The following is a 20,756-nucleotide window of genomic DNA, read 5'->3' as shown; positions in this document are numbered from 1 at the left end:
CAGTCTTCTTGATATGTTGTCTTCGGTTCTATTCTAGTTTACCTGATATTTAGCCAGATTTATTCAAAAGTGAGTTGAATTTTCTGGGTAAAAGACGTGGAAAACCAGGAAAACTTCCCACAACATTAACAACGCCTACGCATTTTGCGTTTACATTTCATATACAGTCAACTCTATCTTGCTCGATACTCAAGGGACCATTTGCTTAGGGATGTATTTAATTGTTCTGTAAAGAAAAAATCTTCTAAATTCATTCATATTTACCAAGAAATTAAAATTTAAATTGGGTTCTTTACGGGTAGTGTGGTAATTGCATATTCGTAATTTGCATGTCTAATGGAACCGAAATCCAAAATTTCATCAATCCTGAAGAACTGGAACTATTTCAAACAAGTGTGATTCCATTAGAAAAATCACCATCTTAGCACCCCTCGGTGGCACTTTGTATGGGAGCGAGCTGTCAATTAGTGAGTTTTGTGTCAAACAGTGAAGTGTTTATTTCACTTTAAATCCTGATTTACAAATTATGAAAGTAAATGGGATCAAAAAAATATCATTGTGCTTACAAAACGAAGCTCTTTCAGATGATGTACATTTTTACTCCTAGACTGAGTTAATTTTTCGAAGATTTTCCTCACATTTGAGAAGTTTATCCTGGAAAATCGTTGAAAAATTTTACTCAATTTGTGAGCAAAGTGACGCACGAAACGAAAATCAATTATTTTATTCATGTGTTTCACTTATACATTTTTGCCAAACATCAGCCTTATACATTCCGTAAGACAAACCATATAGGTCCTAAAAGAATGCATAAAAGGTATGTGTGACCGCTTATACATTTCATTTGACACATGATCTTCATAAACTTTTTGCAAGGCGTCTGCTTATTAGTTGACTTATACATTTTATGAATAATCAGCAATAGAAATTTGCCAAAAGGTATAAGGAGATTTCTATCCGTGCGTGAGTGCATATATACCAATCCACATTGATCGATTCTATTCATCGACTCTCTCTGTTGGAAATACCCTGGCTAAAACAAACGGTTCCGGTCGTATGAGATGCTAGATTGTTCCATCAATCTGTGTGGAAATATCTTAACAGAACGCTAGCGATCCAAAGAGAAAATCCATTAAGTAAATCGATCAATGTAGATAGGACCTATTGAAAATTGTCGCGAGAAATCCACTTTCGGCAAAATTGAGTTGAATTCTTAATTTTGAGTTGATCTCATCGTCTGTGAAGAAGTTTGAGTATGAAATATTTCATTTGCTTGAAACATTCGATTCAATATTGCACTCAATTAAACAAAAACAAGGCCAATGACAGTTACTCAAAATTGAGTCGAATTGGACACAACATTACTAAAACTAGGGTTACTCAGTCCATTATATGCGCACAAGTATTGATGGTCCGAAAGTGAGGATAACAATAACAAACTAACTTTTTTGGCCGAAGCGAAAGTGAGGGTAAAAAACTTTGCACTTGAAAATGCGATTACGCAAGTGTGCGTGAAAGGTCAGGAAGGGACTTTCCAGGAATACAGTCCCCCTCAGATCATCCAAAAAGAGACGAAATTAAAAGTTAATCTGAGTTGGAGCCTACCACCATCAGTGCACGGCAAAGGGGCGGTGCATTCATTATGTCACGCTAAATTGAGGAAAAACTAACCCCTCCCCCTTCCGACACATTTTTCCTATACCTAAAGCTTGTCACAAAAACCCTCGCAAAACCTTAACCCCATTTAGAGCGTGACATAATATATGGATCACCCCAAATTAACACGGCATTCACTCAAATTCGCACACCAACATCTATGCATGTACAAACCGACACCACTGAGCGGACGGTGCAGCGCAAATCAAAACACGAAGCGATGTCATCATTCAGCTTCAGCAGCTTCCGCTTGCATTTGCATTCATCGGCGTTGACAAATACCTTCCTACGTTATAATACAAGAAATTAATCATTATTCCAACGTTATTTTTTAATAGAATGCGTGCTACATTGACCATGGAAGACGGCATTTTTATTAAGTTTGTTTAGCAATGATTTCGATACGTTGCATTTCCAGTGGCTTTTGCAATAATTCTTTAGGAAGAGGGAATGTTTTTTCTATGTTTACTTCTATGCTTATAAAGATTATTTTGAGCAACAGTTTCGCAAATCAGCCATTACTATTAGAAACTTGCATCTTACTGATGCCGGTGGTGATATTGGACTCTTTCACTCGAAAGCAAAACATATTACAAGCCCATTATGATGCGAGATTCGATGTATGATTGTTTTATCCAGTGTTTCTGTTGCGTTGCGTATAAAGTAGTAATTATTGAAAATCGGAGAAATCACAAAAAAGTGAGAATTTTGCTATCGCAATATAATGATAAAGACTTCGAGTATGATATCTTCCTTTTCTCTCGGCTGAGCATCAACGTCCGCTCTGGCATCTGTCATGCTGACACCTGTCAGTTATTGAGCCCTGGGGGACTCAGTTTTAACAACCAATGGAAACTAACGATTTTTAATTGGATCACTACTTGACTAGCCTATTGGTCCCAAGCAAATCATTTAACGTACCCCATTCTAGTTGAAATTCTAGTACAACACTTTGTTTGTTTTGATTCACTATGAAAATTTGACAGATAAAATGAGGGGTTCGTGGATTTTTCTATGTTTCGAGGGGTGAATCGATTAGCTTGGGACCGAAGATAGTACCAACACCGTCGGTGGTACCAGAGCTGAGCCAAAAAGTTTAGCTCGTTTTTTTCAGGACCTACTAGTCTTAGAGTTACCTCTATGGTTTTAATGTGCACTTACCAGATGGTACTGCGATCACCTTAGGGTGATGTATCCTTTGCCTTGTTGAAGTAATTGATTAGTGGGATATCTTGTTAATAAGATATCTTTGGTAAATGTCACTCAAATATTCTATTGTTCTTAATGTATTCAATTGTCGTTGGCAGTGTTGTCATGCTTAATTCGCTTCTTTCCTGGGCTTGAATTCAACTAAATGATTCCAAAATTCTTTATGGTGTCTGTGAAAACACCCATTAAGTGTTGGAGTTTAAGGACCTGTTAAAATAATGATAATAAATTAACATGGTACTTACGAGACAGTTCTTCAGTTTCCCCATCGATTTTTCTCGGCTCCGGGATAATAAAACTCTCAATAATTAGCACAGAATACGACACTAAAAAGAACTCGGTACCGAATTTTCACTGATGGTAGGTCAAATTGGAAACCACGTTGATGCAAGTCCAGCAAAAAATAGCAACTGCATTGCGTACAGTTTTTATTTTTACTTTTCCCATACAATACCGAAAATATAAAACTGTGCGATTTTCTCAGCAAATTTAAATTCTGTGTTCAGTATTTATATCTCGATTTATATGTACTGTATAGTATATGTTTTGCTTTACTGTTTAAGCCCAGCAACAGATAACTGCTGGATTAGTGTGTAATTGCTATAGGACTCATTTTAGCCATAATCAAGTTGCTGCCACTTACCTCCTACCTCAGTGTAATAAATTTTCAGGCTGCCTTTTGATTTTCGTATGAAAATAGTGAAAACTGTTTCGCAGATAATAAAATGTGAGTGAAATTGTTCGGAATCGCTAACAGTAAACCAAATATCATTTATTTCCAATATTGTCTCTTCACGACATAAGGCAAAATTTATCACACCCCACACCAATTTCCTCCCCTTCCACGCGTCATGTTGTCAGTCCCAAATCGTCTTTGAAGCTGGATACATCTTCTATGTTCTCAGGCTTATCATCATCTTCGGGCACCGCTTTTGGTACAGTTGATGCTTGCTCAATGGCATTAAGTGGTGAGCTCTTCAGGATTTGCTGATATCGATCCTTTATATCGACGAGCCATTCAGTATCGTCCCAGTGATACCAACTCAGCACGCAAACCATCAGAATGAAAAACAAATTGGTCAGGATTCCTATAAATAAAATGTCAAATCAAATAACGATAAATCGCATTGTTGACATTGCAGGCAAACCTATCATGGCGGACATAATTGGCCAGTTGAACATTAGATAGCGCAATCCAGAAAAATTGGCAGTAATGTGAAGTTGAGCCGAGTAGAATTGGATTTCTTTCGAGAGGACAGCAATATCAACGCTTGTGACCGGATGCGCCTGGCTGTCTTCAAAATGGGTGAACAAATCGATTGCCACCATTTGTTTTTCCTCTCGGTAGCCAAGAATGAAGAACGGTGCCATCACCACCGTGTAAATCATCTTCAGCAGGTTTGATTTGAAGTGCAGCATCGAAAGTCGACAGGATTTGATCGAATGCTCACTTGCATCACGATCTTGCATGGTGGCACAAACGGTGAACATACCTGGAATAGGAACATTAGATTATATTGTTGTTCATAGGATACTATTCGATAATCATGATGGGGTACCTGTTTTGTCGTTTTGTGTTGATTCTGGCATTTCGAGGTAAAGTGTTACGCGATAGGCTTGACCTACCATGAGTATTTGCTGTTTATTAGTTAAAATCACCGTATCTGAGGGGTACTCGTAACATTTTTGATTTGGTTGGCAATCTCTATAATTATAGAAATTTAAAAATTAGTTTTCGTCCAACTACTTCAGGAAGTGTCATTCGACTTCTGTAGATTTCTTTACAACTGTCCCCGGTTTTAATTTCCGTATAACTACCTCCGGAAGTCTTTTGTGATTTTCTTTGAATGATTCTCCAGACATCTCCGGAATTCTCTTTCAAATTCTCCTGAAAGTTTGTATTTTGTGACTTACCAGGAAGCTTTTAGAATCTCATAGTTACTCAGGGAATTCAAAAAATTTCAGGAAATTTAATAATATTTTAAAGAAAATAATACAAATACCTATATAAATTATAATTCTGAACTTAAGGTTATAATACTTGAATAAATTTTCAAGAATCTGGAGTCAAATTCCTTGCACAGTTTTAAAAGCTCATGGATCTTTTTTATAATCTCTAAGAACCTCATTTTCTTCTAAAGTTCACAAAAGTTCTACTCCTCAGAAGTTATTATGTTTTTTATTAAAATTTTATTTGAATTCAATTCTGGGTTTTCTTGAAATTCTTCTCAAAACTATCTTAGGCTTCATATGAAATTTAACTCATGGAGCAAAATCTTTCAGAAAAACTTTAACTGCAATCTGCTTTCAAGGTTGTTCGGAGGAATTTTAAATTTCATATGAAGCCTGAGATAGTTTTGAGAAGAATTTCAAGAAAACCCAGAATTGAATTCAAATAAAATTTTAATAAAAAACATAATAACTTCTGAGGAGTAGAACTTTTGTGAACTTTAGAAGAAAATTTGAAGGGGTATTTTGATGATAATTTCATAAAGTTTGTGGGAGAAATCTTTTGGAGAATACTTAGGTGGTGAGAAAGATGCTACAAGGAGAATTAAAATTAAATCTGATAATTATTCCAGGAGATCTTCAAAGGAATTCGTAAAAGAATTCCAGGAGAGTTTGTCAAACATATTACGAGGAGCAATCTAAGGAATTTGTGAGGAGAAATGCAAATGAATTCTTAGGAGACTTTCAATGTAAGTAGAATTGTAAGGATTCTGAAGAGGATTGAGATTCAAAAGGAAATATGCAATTAAAGCAATGGAAATACTGAGAATCTTTCCAAAGGGTTTCTTACTGAGGAAAATTCAAAGAAATTGAATTTGGAGGATAGTTCCAACGAAATTTTGAGGAATATTTCAATGGAATTGCGAGAAGTATGCAACTATATTCTGGATTTTTTTTTAATTGAATTCAGAGAACGAATTTCTAGAATAACTCCATGAGATTTTTGGGAGAATACAAAGCGAATGCTGAGGAGAGCTCCAAGTGCATTTTCATGAGAAATCTCCTTTGAATATGGAGTGAACTGTTCTGAGGTCTTCAGAACTACTTGAAAGTTCCCAAATTTTACCCGAATTGATTGAAACTGCTTGACCCCTATCCGATGATGTTTTTTGGTTTGCGTGGGCGTAGTTCGGTTCGCGTGTAAAGGGCCTTAAAACATGTGTATACAAAAGCTTTTGTGCCGTTTTGAAATGTTACCCAAGTTATGTCAAGAAGTAAATTCAGATCGCAGTCACACTTATGAATGGAATATAAGTTCAAATGCCCATAGCCAAAAACATTTTCCCAAGAGTGTTAGCACTGAAATATTTCAGCTCCCAACAGTTACTTATCTAGACCTTACCTGTAGTTGAGATACACTTCTTTGACATGCGACACGGTTGGCATGTACGAGTAGTAGAAGTACGCATACATGAATATAGAAGCCCACACGATGGAGACTCCAACCAATACGGCTGCTATCAGCTTCAGGAGGATGTTTTTTGTCGATTGCACTCCGGCATTGGTTTTTCGTTTGTACTCCTCGGCGTAAACGATTCCGGTCACGGCCAACGGTTTGAGCAGGTACTTACGAATGATTTCGAAGGGGTCCAGTATAGTTAATATTAAACTCCCGAGCTGCATTCTGAATCGACTATCGTTCACTAGTCAAAACAACACAGTTTTAAATGTATACTACTTATTTCGATCGACGGTTTGTTTTGTTGCGACGAGACCCAGTGGTGTTAACCGATTACAACACTATCGCTCATGAGGCGACAACAGCTGGCTAACATAGTATGCAAGGCACGAAAGCACCCTCGTCGAGTTATCATCCACTGTGTAAGAGAGCTGATGGTGTACTGAAGGCAATCACTGATGTACATTTTAGAAATAGAAATTCAGTAATTCATCATTTTCAAATAACGTATGATCAATGCTTACAGTGGTATCAATTAAAGTCTGCATTTTTTGATGACTTTGAATAGTTTGCTCCGTTTACAGTTTTTTTTTTATATTAAAGGTGATGAAGAAATTATCAGTGGTGATATGGTGGATGTGTGTACGTACACGTATGATGAACCACCTTTTCCAGTTCAAAGGTTACATTGCTACGTCAGACCGAGGGGGGTGACTATCTGCGATGCAGTAAAGATTGTGTTTTGCTCCGCGTACGCTGAGTAGATAGAAAGAAGATTGATGACGATTCTGAAGATTTCCTACAAAAAAATAAAACACCATGCGCTTTAATAAAAAATACATAAACGACCGATAACTCAAATGATAGAACTATTCCACAAATGGTATAACTGATACCCCGAACAACTCGAACTTAAGCAAAATAACCATACAAATTTTATTAGGGCAAGGGATCGTCCATTAATTATGTCACACTTTTAGGGGGGAGGTGGGGTTTTGGAAACTGTGACGAGCCTTACAAAAAACAATTAAGGTCCATATAAAAAAATGTGACAAAGGGGGGAGGGTGGCGTTGAAAATGGGCCAAATTTGCGTGACATAATTAATGGACCTTTACCAAGAAATGAAAGAAAAGGCTTCGAAGATTGATTCGCTAGTGTGAGATTTTTTAAGCATCTAGAATTGAGATTTAGCCTATACTCGCTTATTGGCATTATCGTACCCCCTAGGCCGAAAGCCTATAATTGAACGTAAAAACAACTTAGCTTTGCATTCATCAAGGAGTTCATGTATATTTATTATCACTACAATCAAAGGATCTGTTCAAAAATTACGTAACTCAAAAATTGCGGTTTTATACTGCCCCTCCCCCCTGTATCCAAACATTACACATTTACTAATACCACCCTCCCCCAGGTGTAACGCGTAAAAATGACATTTTTATCAAGCAAGAGATTGCATAAATCACATTTATAATTGCTAAACATAAAATTTGTGCATTTTATTTAAGATACAATTAGTTAGATAGTATTATGAAACAGTGCTTTCGATGATAGAAAATTATCTGCATATCCTCTTTGTGCTAAGGTTTCGATCACAAATTACGTAACTCATAGAGCGGTGGGTCGAGCTTGCGTTACTTATTGTTACATAGGGGGGAGGAGTGGTAATGGGAAACGTTACGTAACATATTTACCATAGTGATAACAAATATCAGAAGCGAAAAAAAAATTATAAACAACTAAATAAATATACTTGCCTCTAGTATGAATGCTTTGTTTTCTAGCTATAATAAAAAAATAAAACTGTTAAGTGTGACTTTTATGCTCAATCTTGGAAAGGAGGTCATATCAAGCGTTACTTATTGTTGAATAGTGGGAGTAGCGTGGGGCTTATTTTTAAAACTCGTTCGGGGACCTGTTTTTACATGTGGAAAATGATTATTGGGCCTACACAGATAAATATACTAGATTTTAATTGTGATTTAAACATTCATTCTCGTAGACTTGTATTTTATTTCACGCAACCGAGCAACTTGCAAACAATGTTGTTTACAAATATGGGCTGTTGTATACAATATTAGCTACATTGCATGCAATGTGTCATATAAAGATATGTGATGCTCCATTTATGTGCATCATATTGAACAGAAATTTATACTACTTTTTCGAACTGCCTTGAGTTTCGAGAAATTATCGAGAGAATTCATTGTTTACTAAAGCTGTTACGCCCTAATTCCAGCTCTATCAAGGTTTTATCAGCATTCAGCTCAGCTCAGAATCACTAGGCAAGCTGCAATTTACACCACATTATAAAAAAAACTTTGCTGTCATGTAAGATATTGAAGTGCTCGCCATATCTCTGAGAGATGCAACAAGATTTCTCCCTGCTAGCTGCTAAGTCGAAAAGACTGTTTTCATGCAAGCGTTCATACTAGTGTTGGAAAAGTTCGCGATATTTCACGAAGTTCTCCAAGGGAAAAGTTCGCGAGTCATAGTGATTTTTTGCGAACTTTTCCATCACTGGTTCATACGAAAAACGCTACTTTTCGACTTCCTCAATGAGGCCCATGATCTCCAAGTTTTAAAGGAGTGACTTTTTCGTTCCAGATCTAAATGGTTTTTATTGATAATGGCAAGACCAATTAGTACTTCACGTAGATACCACGTACGTGACGTATGCTTCTATATAAAACCTTTGATTTTAATCAAAAAATCAAAAAAAGCTCATCGTTCGATATTTTGGACTTGGACTTTAAATGTTAATGAAAAAACCTAATTTTTTATATGTTACTTAATTAGTCCCAATAATCATTTTCTACATGGAAAAACATGACCCGAAACGATTTTTAAAAATAAACCCCACTCTAAGGGGAGAGGGTCTCCAAAATCCAGATTTTTGTGCGTTACGTAATTTGTAAATCACGCCTACGTTGACCTTCCGTTCTGTGTTGGCAGTCTAAACAAAGACAAACCGACATGAATGACTATAGCAAAAATAATAGAATTGCTGCCAAAGCACACTACTGACATCTGGCTCCGTATTCGCGGGAAATATTTAGCTAAGCCATGAACTCGGCCATAAACCCGCATGCAAAAGTTATGAATTGGTTCGTGTCTGATCTATTATGGACAATTTTTTTTTTATTTCAAAAACACCTATGGTTTTGACAGTTCAGATCACTGCACATTTAAATCGGCCGTGTACGATTTTCGGGCAAAAGTTAGAATTAAGTGTCATGTCGGTTTGTCGGTGGTCTAAACATAATATTCGACTTTTATCCAAGAAAATACGTGTTAGCTATATTTTGTAAATAAAGTTTATGTATTTCACATAAAGAACACGACATATGATTCCACACTATATTATAAATAAAAAATAGTGATTAATAACACTGTTTACTTCTTATGAAAACTTGAAATGCATGAGTTTTCTGGCAAAGCCCGGTCCGTTCCACAGACCATTCAGCAGCAGATGCCAGTACAGTGGAGGCATGAGGTCCTTCTTCATGTAGAACATTGATATGCGTTCCTTACTTTGATCGATGGGGAACGTTTCCAGTGGGGTTAGGTTGTAGTCGAATTCAGCCATAATGCAGGTGTTGTACCCTGTGACCAACGGGCAGGACGCGTAACCATCGAACACCCTCGTCGGTTTAACGCCATTCATGACGGCAATCATGTTTTTGTACACTATCTGGGATTGAGCGGCTATAACAAAAATCGATCAATTAGGATTCAAAGTTAAAAAAAAACATGAAGCGAACTTACCAACTGAGGCAGCAGTCTTTGAGTTTGGAGAAGCCGAACAATCACCAATAGCAAAAACATTCTCATACTTCAGGTGCTGGAGAGTATCTTTGCTAACATCGACAAATCCAGTTTCCGTGACGAGACTGGTACATGCTGCCAACGCATCCGGAGCACCCATCGGTGGGGTAACATGGAGGAACTCATACTGTCAAAAGATTATTCGTTTAGACTAACCAAACTTCGATACCTGTACAAAATGCTTACATCAGTGGTGAATTTTTCCTCCGGTTTATCCAAATTCTGGAACACGGCTTGATTCTTATCGGGGATAACCTCTACGAGGTTCGTGCGTAGATTCACTTTGATGTCTCGTTTTTCAATGATCTTCCACAGCTGATCCGCATAGTGTTTGACTCCAAATATAACCGGTAGCGATGTGTTGTACACCACATTGGCATTTTGCCGTTTCTTGGACTGAAAACAAAAACAGTTATTTTTTAACCATATGCATTGCAAAGAGGAAATTAAATACCTTTCGCAAATAATGCTCGCCAATGTACAAAATCTTTTGTGGTGCCCCGGGACATTTGACCGGACTGTTCGGGTAAGTGAAAATGGCATTACCAGATTTGAATAGCTGAAGGGCTTGGTAGGTCCGATCAACATATTTCGGGGAGTAGTTTGAGCATACTTTGCCCTTCGGGATCGAGAGAGCATCCACCAGTCCGGGTATTTTGTCGTAGTTCAACTGCAAACCAGTCGCCACCAGTAGGAAATCGTACTCGATTTTGTCACCATTTGCCGTGTAGACAGTGTTGTTGTCTGGTTCGAATTTAACGGCGGAGTCTTTGACCCACTTGGCAAGTGTGGGTAAAACCTTCGACATGGGACGGTAGCTATCTTTCAGCGTTTTAATTCCACCACCAATTAGGGTGAACATGGGCTGATAGTAATGGTTCTGGAATAAAATAGGGATGCAAATCAATGAAAACAAGGATAGAATTGAATATGAATTAGATGGAATATGAAACACTCTTGCGCTGTGGTTTGAGCACTATTAACAACTTTTTTCTTCATGTTTCGTAGGTCTAGCAGCAATCAGTTTCTCGTCAAAATCCACCAATAATTTGGTGTAATCACCCATTGGAACTCCAAGGTTTCATAACTGCAGGGAAAATAAGGGTTGTTTTGACCCACACTCATAAAATAACCAGTGGAAAATATGCATGTGAAATTCACATAACTTTCATGTGATCCCATAATTGGAAATTGCACCACTAAATCACATGGACATTATGTGTCCAATGAAATTTATATAATTACTCACATGGAATTTCTTATGTTATGTGATATTGATGATCGTTTGATAGACATAGACATCGAATTGAAAAAAAATATTCCTTTAAAATATAATGAATTTTGTGAAGCACAACTCAAGAAATGTGGTGTTCTTATTTCAACCGCGTTTCTAATGAAAGTCACTTCCTCTTTCAATTCGATCACACAAATATCGAGGCAGCAAACCGTTAACTAATTTAAAAATGAACACCATAGTCAAATATACAATTCTTTGCTTCACCGACAACCATTGTGTAGGAAGTGAATCTTACATCTCAATATCAAACGCATTATTTTATTCTGCAAGCGCTGTAATCTCGATATTTTTGTTTCATTGGCCAGAAATAAAATGGAAGGGCAAAAGTCTAGATGAGGAGAGATGATTTATTTATATAGCTGTATTTTACTGGCAATAGTTAAATCGTTTTTTAGTCGACATAGAATTCCATACTCCTTGGCAATTTTCTTGATGACATTGTCAATGTGAGAGTTGAACTTAAGTTTGTCATCGATAATCACGCCAAGATGTTTAATCTCCCGAACGCGATGAATAGTCTCATCAACAATTACAACTGAGATGTTCTCATTTAATCGATTCCTCGAAATTACCATAAATTTAGTTTAACTTGTATTCAATTTCACTGCTTGTACTTCAACCGTCTACTTAGAGAACGCAAATCTTCATTCAAGTGTAAAACGGCATCATCTAAATCCTTAGCTGCAATGAATAACACAGTACCATCTGCAAAAAGATTAATGTCGCAAAATCGTAAAACACGTCGCAAGTCATTAATATACATAATAAATAACAGGAGCCTTAATACACTTCCTTGGGGCATTCCAAGGTGATTCTCCACGGTACTTGAAACATAATCATTAAAAACAGTCTGTTGAGTTCTATCAGACAAATAGCTTTCAAACCATTGATCTTAACAATAAAAGCCTATAAATTGTTTATATTTAAATACGCCAACAACTGGCAATTGTCTCTAATGTGTGCGACATGTTGAAACTCTTCAGCTTTAATCGTTCCAGCAACTTTTTTAATAGGAACCCTGAAGATTCTTTCCAAATTTGTGGCACATGTCCAGTTTGCAATGATTCATTAATAAGGTCCAGCAAGATGTGGCCAATGACATGAAAGCAATCTTGAATAACTTGACACACTTATTTTCATTAACCTTATCTACTCCAGCCGATTTTCCTAATGAAAAACAAATAACTCCAAGTTCATCTAATGTAATTGGGTGAAAACCATCAAATCTACAACTACTATTAACTGGCTGTTTTATTTCGTCAGGTTCACCAACTAATTCAATGGATTGATTAATCAATGAAACACTGTCGACACAATAATCATTAAACTTAGATGCAATTACTTGTTCTCACTGTTCTAATGTGCTATTAAAAGTTATGGACCGCGTTTACAATTAATAGGTTTTAATAAAGGTTTCAAAATTTTCCATAACTCTCTGCTGTTGTTTTGATACTAATCAATCTTACTTTGAACATACTCACAACGAGTTTTCTTTATCGATTGTGAATACTTATTACGCGCGATTGTGTACCTTTTCCAATGATTTTCATTATTTGATATACAAAACTTTTTGTTCCAATTGTCCCTTTTCCGTTTAACACGCAAAAGATCCTAATTGTACCAGCTGTTCGAGTTTTTCAAAGAAACAAACTTTTGCTCAACTAATTGATTGGTATACGTTTTCAAAGTGTTATTAAGAACAGCTAATCTAAGTTACCGGTCGCGAATGGAAAATCCACGTTCCTCTCAACAAGATTCGAAACAGCCTGTTTCGAATATTCCTTCAGCACTTCAATTTTACTAATTCATCGTTGTTATTGATATTATCTAATACATTAATCACTAAGGTCTGATGATCGGTAATTTTCAAATCAGTATCCGTAACTGAACAAATGGAATGAAAGTTAGAATGAACGTGGTCAATTAAAGTTCTACTGTGCCTGGAATTACGTGTATATTCATCTACCGTTTGTTTTAAATTGAAAAAATCAGCTACTCGCTTCAAATTATTCGAATTATGGTTATCACGCCAATTAATATTAAAATCACCAGCCAATATATTTAATTTACGAGAATCAAGGAATGTCTCGAGCCAGTTCTCTAAAACTTCAACAAAACGCTGCTCACTAGAACTGGGAGAATGATACAAAACACCATAATTACCCATCTTCATGCCACGCACAACTGTAATGTCCAAGAACCAGTTGTCATCAATAACTACGTTGGTACCAAGGTTGAATTGAACTGATTCTTTGACATAAATAGCAACACCGCCAGTGTGTCTAGAATGTGATAAACAACCAGCAACAATATACCCCGGAATACTATACTGATCAAAAGCTTCAGTTTCAACAATATGAGTTTCAGATAGTAAAACCACGTAAAACTAAAAGAGGACGTTTTTCCTTAACAATCTGACGTAATGCTACGTAGTTTGTTGACAACTCCGCAATATTAAAATACAAAAAAAAAAAAAATCGAATTGATACACATTCCTGGCACTTGGCTGCTATTCATTGAAACGCAAGTTGCTTTTCTTCTGATCACAAAGTCTTTTATTTAGCAAACATGCAGAGCTAAATGTGGCATGGTTGACGTCTAAGTTCATTTTACTTTCTTTATTAATTTTCAAACAATTAATACATTTCAATACAGTTGACGTTTGTGTTGTTGGCTGCACCTAGAGCATCTCTCACATTTTTTGCAATCCATGCTCTTGTGCCCAAATATATCGACAATATAATAAAAGATTCCAATACAGAGACATAACGATAAAAAAATTGGAGCTTAAGCATAAAATTGACATGTCACCCTATATCTATCTCTAAACACTTCAGATTTAAAGATGATGAAATAATAATATCAACATCTCTTCACGTATGACTTTTCCTGAGTGTGTGATAACTCGATAAAACAGTGTTCGAAAAATCATTCCCAAATCTCAGTAATTGAGCCTCCCTGCCAGAATAAACTTGCGTGCGAATGCGGCAAATAAAATTCACGCTTGAGATTTTCATGCTTCACGTACTCACACTCACAACATCGAAAAATCATTCTCGATCTAAACTCATAAAAACCACTCAAACGTCAATTGCAGGGCTGTTACAAGATTTTCTAAAATCGATCCGCGAAATCCGCGATTCCTCAAAAAAATCCGCGACTTCAAATACTAATCCGCGACAAAAAAAAAACTGTTTTCATTGCCTAAAAATACCATCTGTATAATACTACATGGTATTTCAAGCTTATTGCTTATAGCATATTAGATTTTTGCCTTCTCTCAACTTAGTACTTCAACTTTCACATTTTAATTCAGAGCTTTCTATACCTGTACCATTAGACTGATGCAAAATTTGACTTTTTCGCTCCACAGTGCTTAAATGGTTTCAAATCGGGTCCTGATTAGCCTCCAAAAGTTACAACTCATTTGGTTAGAAACAGACTTCGCACAAACCATTTGAAGTTTACGTGTAAATTACTATGGGAAATCTCAACTTTTTGTTCATTGCCTTCTAGTCTTTTTCCATATTGAGCTGCGAAACAGTCGATAGCCATTTTTATAGAAAATTTTCTCAGCTACAACTTTGCTCAAGATTATTTCTATGTAAAACGAGACAGGAAAAAGTTATTAATTATTTAAGAGATTGATAAACTTATGACTTGATCAAGCAGCTGCTCTGTAGGCAACACTGTATTTTGCAGTGTGACATAGTAGCCATGATTTTTGTGTCCTATTCAACGCCCCAGAAACACCAATGTTGCCTGCTGAGCAGTTGATTGAGCATGATCATAAGACATCAGCGCATTGAACCATTGATAACTTTAGATCCTTGCATTTAATCAAAAAATGATCTCCAGCAAAGTTGTAGCTGGGAAAATTTCCTACAAGTACAGTTGAAAGTTTTTGAAGCAAACCGATATGGTGAATTATTAGATAGACATGAACAAAAATCTTGGTTTTACCATAGTAATTCCCATACAAACTTCAAATGGTTTGTGCCATCTTAGTTTCTCACCAAATGGGTTCAAATTTTGAGAAGTTAGTCAGGATCAGATTTGGAATCGTTTAAGTATTGTGGAGCGAAAATTTCAAAATTTGCATCACTCTACTGTACCATCCTATCCTCAATTTTCCAACCCCAAAAATTAATAGACCGGACGGGAATCGAACTCAGTCGCCCCCAGCATGGACCTGCTTTGTAGCTGCGTCTTTACCAACTGAGCTTAAGGAGTATTGTTTGTAAACTTTAAAAAAAATATTTATGCATAGTATAAATTCTGAGTAATTATGTAATACCCTTACATTATGAGATTCTATTGAATAATACCGGCCTAGATTTGATTAAACATTATTTAAAAAAATTATGTATTTTCATTTGAAATGCAAATTTTCTTGAAAGTTAACCTTTGCGTCTCTGACGTATTTTGGTGTCCTATATGTTGTAGTTAATTTGGCTCTAGTTTTCTCAATTTTTGACCGATTCAAACCAAACACCCTGCACATAATCGAGAAATTGCCAGAGTTTCATAAGTCACACTTATTGGTCACGTCGCGGTTCTATATCTACACGGATATTCCTTGGGGTCTGCCGAATCGTATTCATGTGACTGTGTGGATCATTAACGACTTATTACTATGTATACCGGAAATTATAGGTTTTCCAAATCGTCCAGGACATCAGTTGATTTGTTCTACTAAATCAACCAAGACTACAATAATGTCTGTAGTATCAAAAAATGTCCAATCAGATTCAAAGTGTCTATGTGGATCATGCATGATCTATTTCTGAGTAATCCAGATGTTGTAGGTTCTTCAAATCGTCCTGGAGTTCAGATAATTTGATCTACTAGATCAACCGAGATTGGGACAATGTCTTTAATATCGAAATATTTCCAGACAAATGCACGATGTCTATGTGGATCATGCATGAACTATTGTTTTAAGTTCTCCAAATTGTTCTGGAGTTCAGATGATTTATTCTACTAGATCAACCATGACTGGGATAAAGTCTGTAGTATCGAAATATTGTTTGGATTCATAGTCTCTATATGGATAATGTTTAATTATATTCACGTATACCAGATGACTAGGTTCTCCAAATCGTCCTGCACTTCAGATGATTTGTTTTACTAGATCAACAAAAACTAGGATAATATCTGTAGTATCGAAATATCGATTTGGAAATCCTAGAACATTTGGCATACACGGAAATAGGTTGGCATGATCCACATAGACACTGCAAATTTGTTTGGGCATATTTCGATACTACAGATATTGAATTAGTCTTGGGTGATCAAGTAGAAATATAATCTGATCTCCAGAATGATTTCAAAAAGAAGTTGAAGTCTTGAAAATTCAATATTTCTATATTATAAAAATAATACAATTGATTATGCGATTATTGTCAGTGGCGCAATCTACCTGTGCACCAGGGAAACTGTGGAAGTGCATCTATAACACTAAGTTGAGAGCCAGAAAAACACACGGTATAGAAACGTAAAAAAATACTAGAAGATGTCTTAGGTGTGGTTGCTATCAAGCGCGATATGCCCTTATACTAGGTGTGTGCACGATACAATTCCCTCAAGGAATACGGGTTATAGAACTATCAACATGATTTCACTCACATCAGCTGGTTCGAGGATAAGGACTTTTCCCACACCAACTTTGCTGGAAAGTTTTGCTGCTACGGCGCATCCATCGGCCCCACCGCCGACCACCAACACCTTGCATCTAAAAATAGACATACCATTCGAAATGATCAACAATAAGAGATGGACGATAACAATTTACCATGTCAGTATCAGTTGTTCTTAGAAGCATCACTTCTTCGTTATGTAATAGGTCAATCAAGAATTTTATGCTTTCAATGCCAAACGTATTACATTTTATGTAACCAATTCAATAACAAAGAGGTGTGGCCTTAAATAAAGATGATACGGAAAATGTGTGTTGCATACTTATGGAAAATGTATGTTGAGACTTTGAGGCGGAATTCCGAAACACGTTGCAAACCCTGAGTGAATTCATATTGTATTGTATAGCCGATGTTTATTCCGTTTATAACACTAATCGCATGTAGCACTGAAATCCAAAGAAGTGAACCTCATGCCTTGTTCAGACTACAGAGTTAGAACATGTTATAGCGCTATCTTGATGGTGGTTTCTGTGTTGCAATTATTTGACAACCCTTATAACATGTTATAACTGCTCAGTCTAGACAGCGCTTCAGACTCACTCCGATGTTAATAAAGCAAGTACTGACATTTATGTTTGATAATCTTTAAACACAGTTATCATGCGGTACCAAAATCCGAACATCTATAAAATTATTTGAAATGCGCACAGCACATACAAAACACATACTTGTATGTTTTGTTCATCTGTATATTAAGTCTGATTAATTTTCCAGAGTGCTTGAAAACAACGTTTTGTTTGATGATCAAAATACTGACTCTTCAGATTTAGGATGAAAAAAAAGAAGAGGCTACGCGTTTGACTTTTCCTGACTGTGTGGCAAAAGTCAACAGTCCACACACCGTATGCATTATAATACCGTCAAAACCTCGTATGCGAGCTATTTTAGACGGTTTTCATCACATCTCTTTTCACTGTCGGCTGAAACATGAAAAAAATTGGTACTGTATCATCATGACTCAGCAAAAATCAACTTATGCAAGCAACGAGTTGCGCGTGGAGATTAACGACTTGAACAAAATTCGATCAAAGTATGGGTGTTAATCATTTCGAATGCAGATCACGTTATTTGCTTTAGGGAAGAATAAAAACCCAACTATAACTAAATTTTCAAAGAAAAACAATTCTTCCAAAAGTCAATTGAACTAAATCTTCATCGATTTCCACTCATTCTGATTACGACCACTGAGATTTGAGTTTACTGTGTTTCTAGTGTATGAATGACGGAAAAATCATGGAAAAATCTCCAATTGTTTCATACGTTTTAAACAATCATCCATTGATTGAATAATTTTCTTTTGATGTGTCTTCAAGCGTCATAAAAAAATATTTCAAGTCCACTCTTATCTGTTGTTTCGTTCTACGTGCAGGATGCAGCTGGTCTGAACACCAATATTGATTGTAACTCGTAGCTTAGGTTGCTATCAAGCAACATATTCTCTTATATTGATAGCAACTGTCAAGTGTACACACGATACAATTCCCTAAAGAAATACAGATTATGGATATATCAACATGTTTTTACATACATCAGCTGGTTCGACGATCAAGACTTTTCCCGCACCAAGTTTGCTGGAAAGTTTTGCTGCTACGGCGCATCCACCGGCACCACCACCGACCACCAACACCTTGCATCTAAAAAATAGACATACATTCGAAATGATCATCAATAAGAGATGGACGATAACAATTTGTTCTTCGAAACATCAGTTCTACGTTATGCAATAGGTCAATCAAGAATGTTATGCTTTTCAATGTCAAGCGTATTATGTTGCATACGGAAAATGTATGTTCCGACCAATATCATAACGAAGAGATGTGACCTTCAATAAAGCCATGGAAAATGTATGTTGCATACTTATGGTTTTCATTGTGAACGTTGGATGTAGCGAATCCACGAAGTAAAATATCAGACTTTGAGGAAGAATTCCGGAACACTTTGCAAACCCTGAGTGAATTCATATTTATTGTCTAACCGGTGTTTAATACGTCTATATCTCTTAACACATGTAGCACTGAAATGGATCCAAAGCAGTGAGCCACAGACTTACTCCGACGACAGGAAAGCAAATACTGACAAGCGATCCGGCTATTTTTGATAATTTATAAACACACCTACACAAACACCTAGCTTTATACGACCATAACACAGAGAATCGCAGTAAGCCATGTTAACAATATTAGCCTTGAAACGGTGAGCTTTGAGAACTGCTGAGCATAAGCTTTTTCATCATTAATTCATCTATATAATTTTCTGCTGGTAGATGGCAGCAGCAGAAAGCTTTGATCCTATTAGATTCAAGATCGTACCTTTAGGCGTGGGCTTACATTTCTTAAATTTGTAAACTTTTGAAACCGTGCTACTTAAATTTGATATCAATATATTTAATTGCTTATAGATTTCCAGAAAATCATAAATGGACTTCGGGACGGCGTTCATAAATTGACAAATTATCGGTTTAGTTTGAAAACCGGAATAACCCACTAACGATTTTACTCTGGTTCTGTACGTTGAACATAGTGTCGCAAGTCAGAAGTACCAAAGTACCCAATAAGCATTAAAACGGTGCCCTAATTCTTCTTTAAATCCGAATATGAAGCAGTTATTAAATTTGAATGCATATGAAGTGCTGTATGCTAATTACAGCGCACTACTTCCGACACTATGTTTAACATACAGATCGAGATTAAAATCGATTGTCGCTAGTAGGTTATTTTGGTTTTCTACACTAAGGTTTCCTACACTAAGGTTTTGTACACTAAGGTTTTCTACACTAAGGTTTTCTACACTAAGGTTTTCTATACTACATGATTATTTTTATGTGTCCCACACATGAATTTTTGCAATGGTATAAACAAATGATATATATATATATATATGTATATATATATACAGAGCCATTCCATTGCAAACCGATATAGTGGTTCTCAGAATTTCGTAACAATTGGCAGTTTTGTTCCTTATCGATAAATATTAGACCCGTATCTTTTTATTTTCTCATTAGGGTGACCATTTTCCTGTTAGGGTGGTCCAAAAAATCGATTTTTTTCTATTTTTTCCAAAAATTGATTTTTTTTTTTTAAATCATAACTTTTAAACCATTGAACCGATTTGAATGATCAAAATATCAAATGAAAGGTTATTAAAAATACTTTTCAGAAAAATATAAACTTTTTTGAATATTGGAATTTTGTATTGAAGAATTTTGATTGTATTTGTTTTTATGGTTTTCATGGTTTGTAGACAATGGGCGTAACACGTTTTTATATTTTTTTTTGAAAATTTAGGCTTTTCTACACAACATATCAAACATTCAGCGATGTATTTGTCTTCGTTTTTGAGTTACGATTTTTTGAAATTATCATGTTTAGAAATTTCGCACATTACTCCAATATGACTAGATTACCCTGCGTCTCCATTGGTACATAGCTGACATAGTCACATAATCCATATCAATTTTCTGCTTCTGCATTTATAGGCTTGTTTATTCAAAGTGAATACTTCACCAAGTAAATAGCTACCTAGACAGAGCACATGCTAAAATCATACGGAAAACTTGGTAGGCAAGGTGTTCGTTCGTAGGTACAATGCATCTCTCTGTACAGCCAGTGTTTTATAAAAGATGAATTTTAAGTGTTCTTGTTGTTGTTTGTGGGT

The 20,756-nt window shown here is 36.1% G+C and overlaps 2 protein-coding genes across 3 annotated transcripts; both read right to left on the bottom strand.

The window, feature by feature from the left end:
- Positions 1-3,679: 3,679 nt before the first annotated feature.
- Seipin lies at positions 3,680-6,713 on the bottom strand. Its single transcript, XM_065237278.1, has 4 exons — positions 6,218-6,713; positions 4,425-4,570; positions 4,014-4,358; positions 3,680-3,953 (listed from the first exon to the last, which is right to left on the bottom strand). The coding sequence occupies exons 1-4, from the start codon at positions 6,496-6,498 to the stop codon at positions 3,715-3,717; spliced, it is 1,011 nt and encodes a 336-aa protein (XP_065093350.1). The 5' UTR covers positions 6,499-6,713; the 3' UTR covers positions 3,680-3,714.
- Positions 6,714-9,663: 2,950 nt separating this feature from the next.
- Positions 9,664-19,123, bottom strand: Sqor (Sulfide quinone oxidoreductase). 2 transcript variants are annotated; one of them, XM_065237285.1, is made up of 6 exons: positions 18,957-19,123; positions 18,628-18,733; positions 10,558-10,983; positions 10,290-10,499; positions 10,044-10,230; positions 9,664-9,983 (listed from the first exon to the last, which is right to left on the bottom strand). In XM_065237285.1, exons 1-6 carry the CDS (start codon positions 19,058-19,060, stop codon positions 9,679-9,681), a joined length of 1,338 nt encoding a protein of 445 aa, XP_065093357.1. In that variant the 5' UTR covers positions 19,061-19,123; the 3' UTR covers positions 9,664-9,678. The 2 variants fall into 2 exon arrangements, with proteins under 2 accessions (XP_065093357.1, XP_065093356.1); XM_065237284.1 differs by lacking the exon at positions 18,628-18,733 and adding an exon at positions 17,029-17,134 and having other exon boundaries at positions 18,957-19,122.
- Between the last annotated feature and the right edge of the window lie 1,633 nt (positions 19,124-20,756).

Source organism: Ochlerotatus camptorhynchus, unplaced genomic scaffold (genome assembly GCF_037179485.1).
Source record: "Ochlerotatus camptorhynchus isolate MF236.1 unplaced genomic scaffold, CSIRO-AGI_Acam_v1.1 ptg000599l, whole genome shotgun sequence".
NCBI classification, from domain to species: Eukaryota; Metazoa; Arthropoda; class Insecta; order Diptera; family Culicidae; genus Ochlerotatus; species Ochlerotatus camptorhynchus.
Note: the sequence above shows the minus strand (reverse complement) of the source record. Positions and strands in the feature narration are given on the sequence as shown.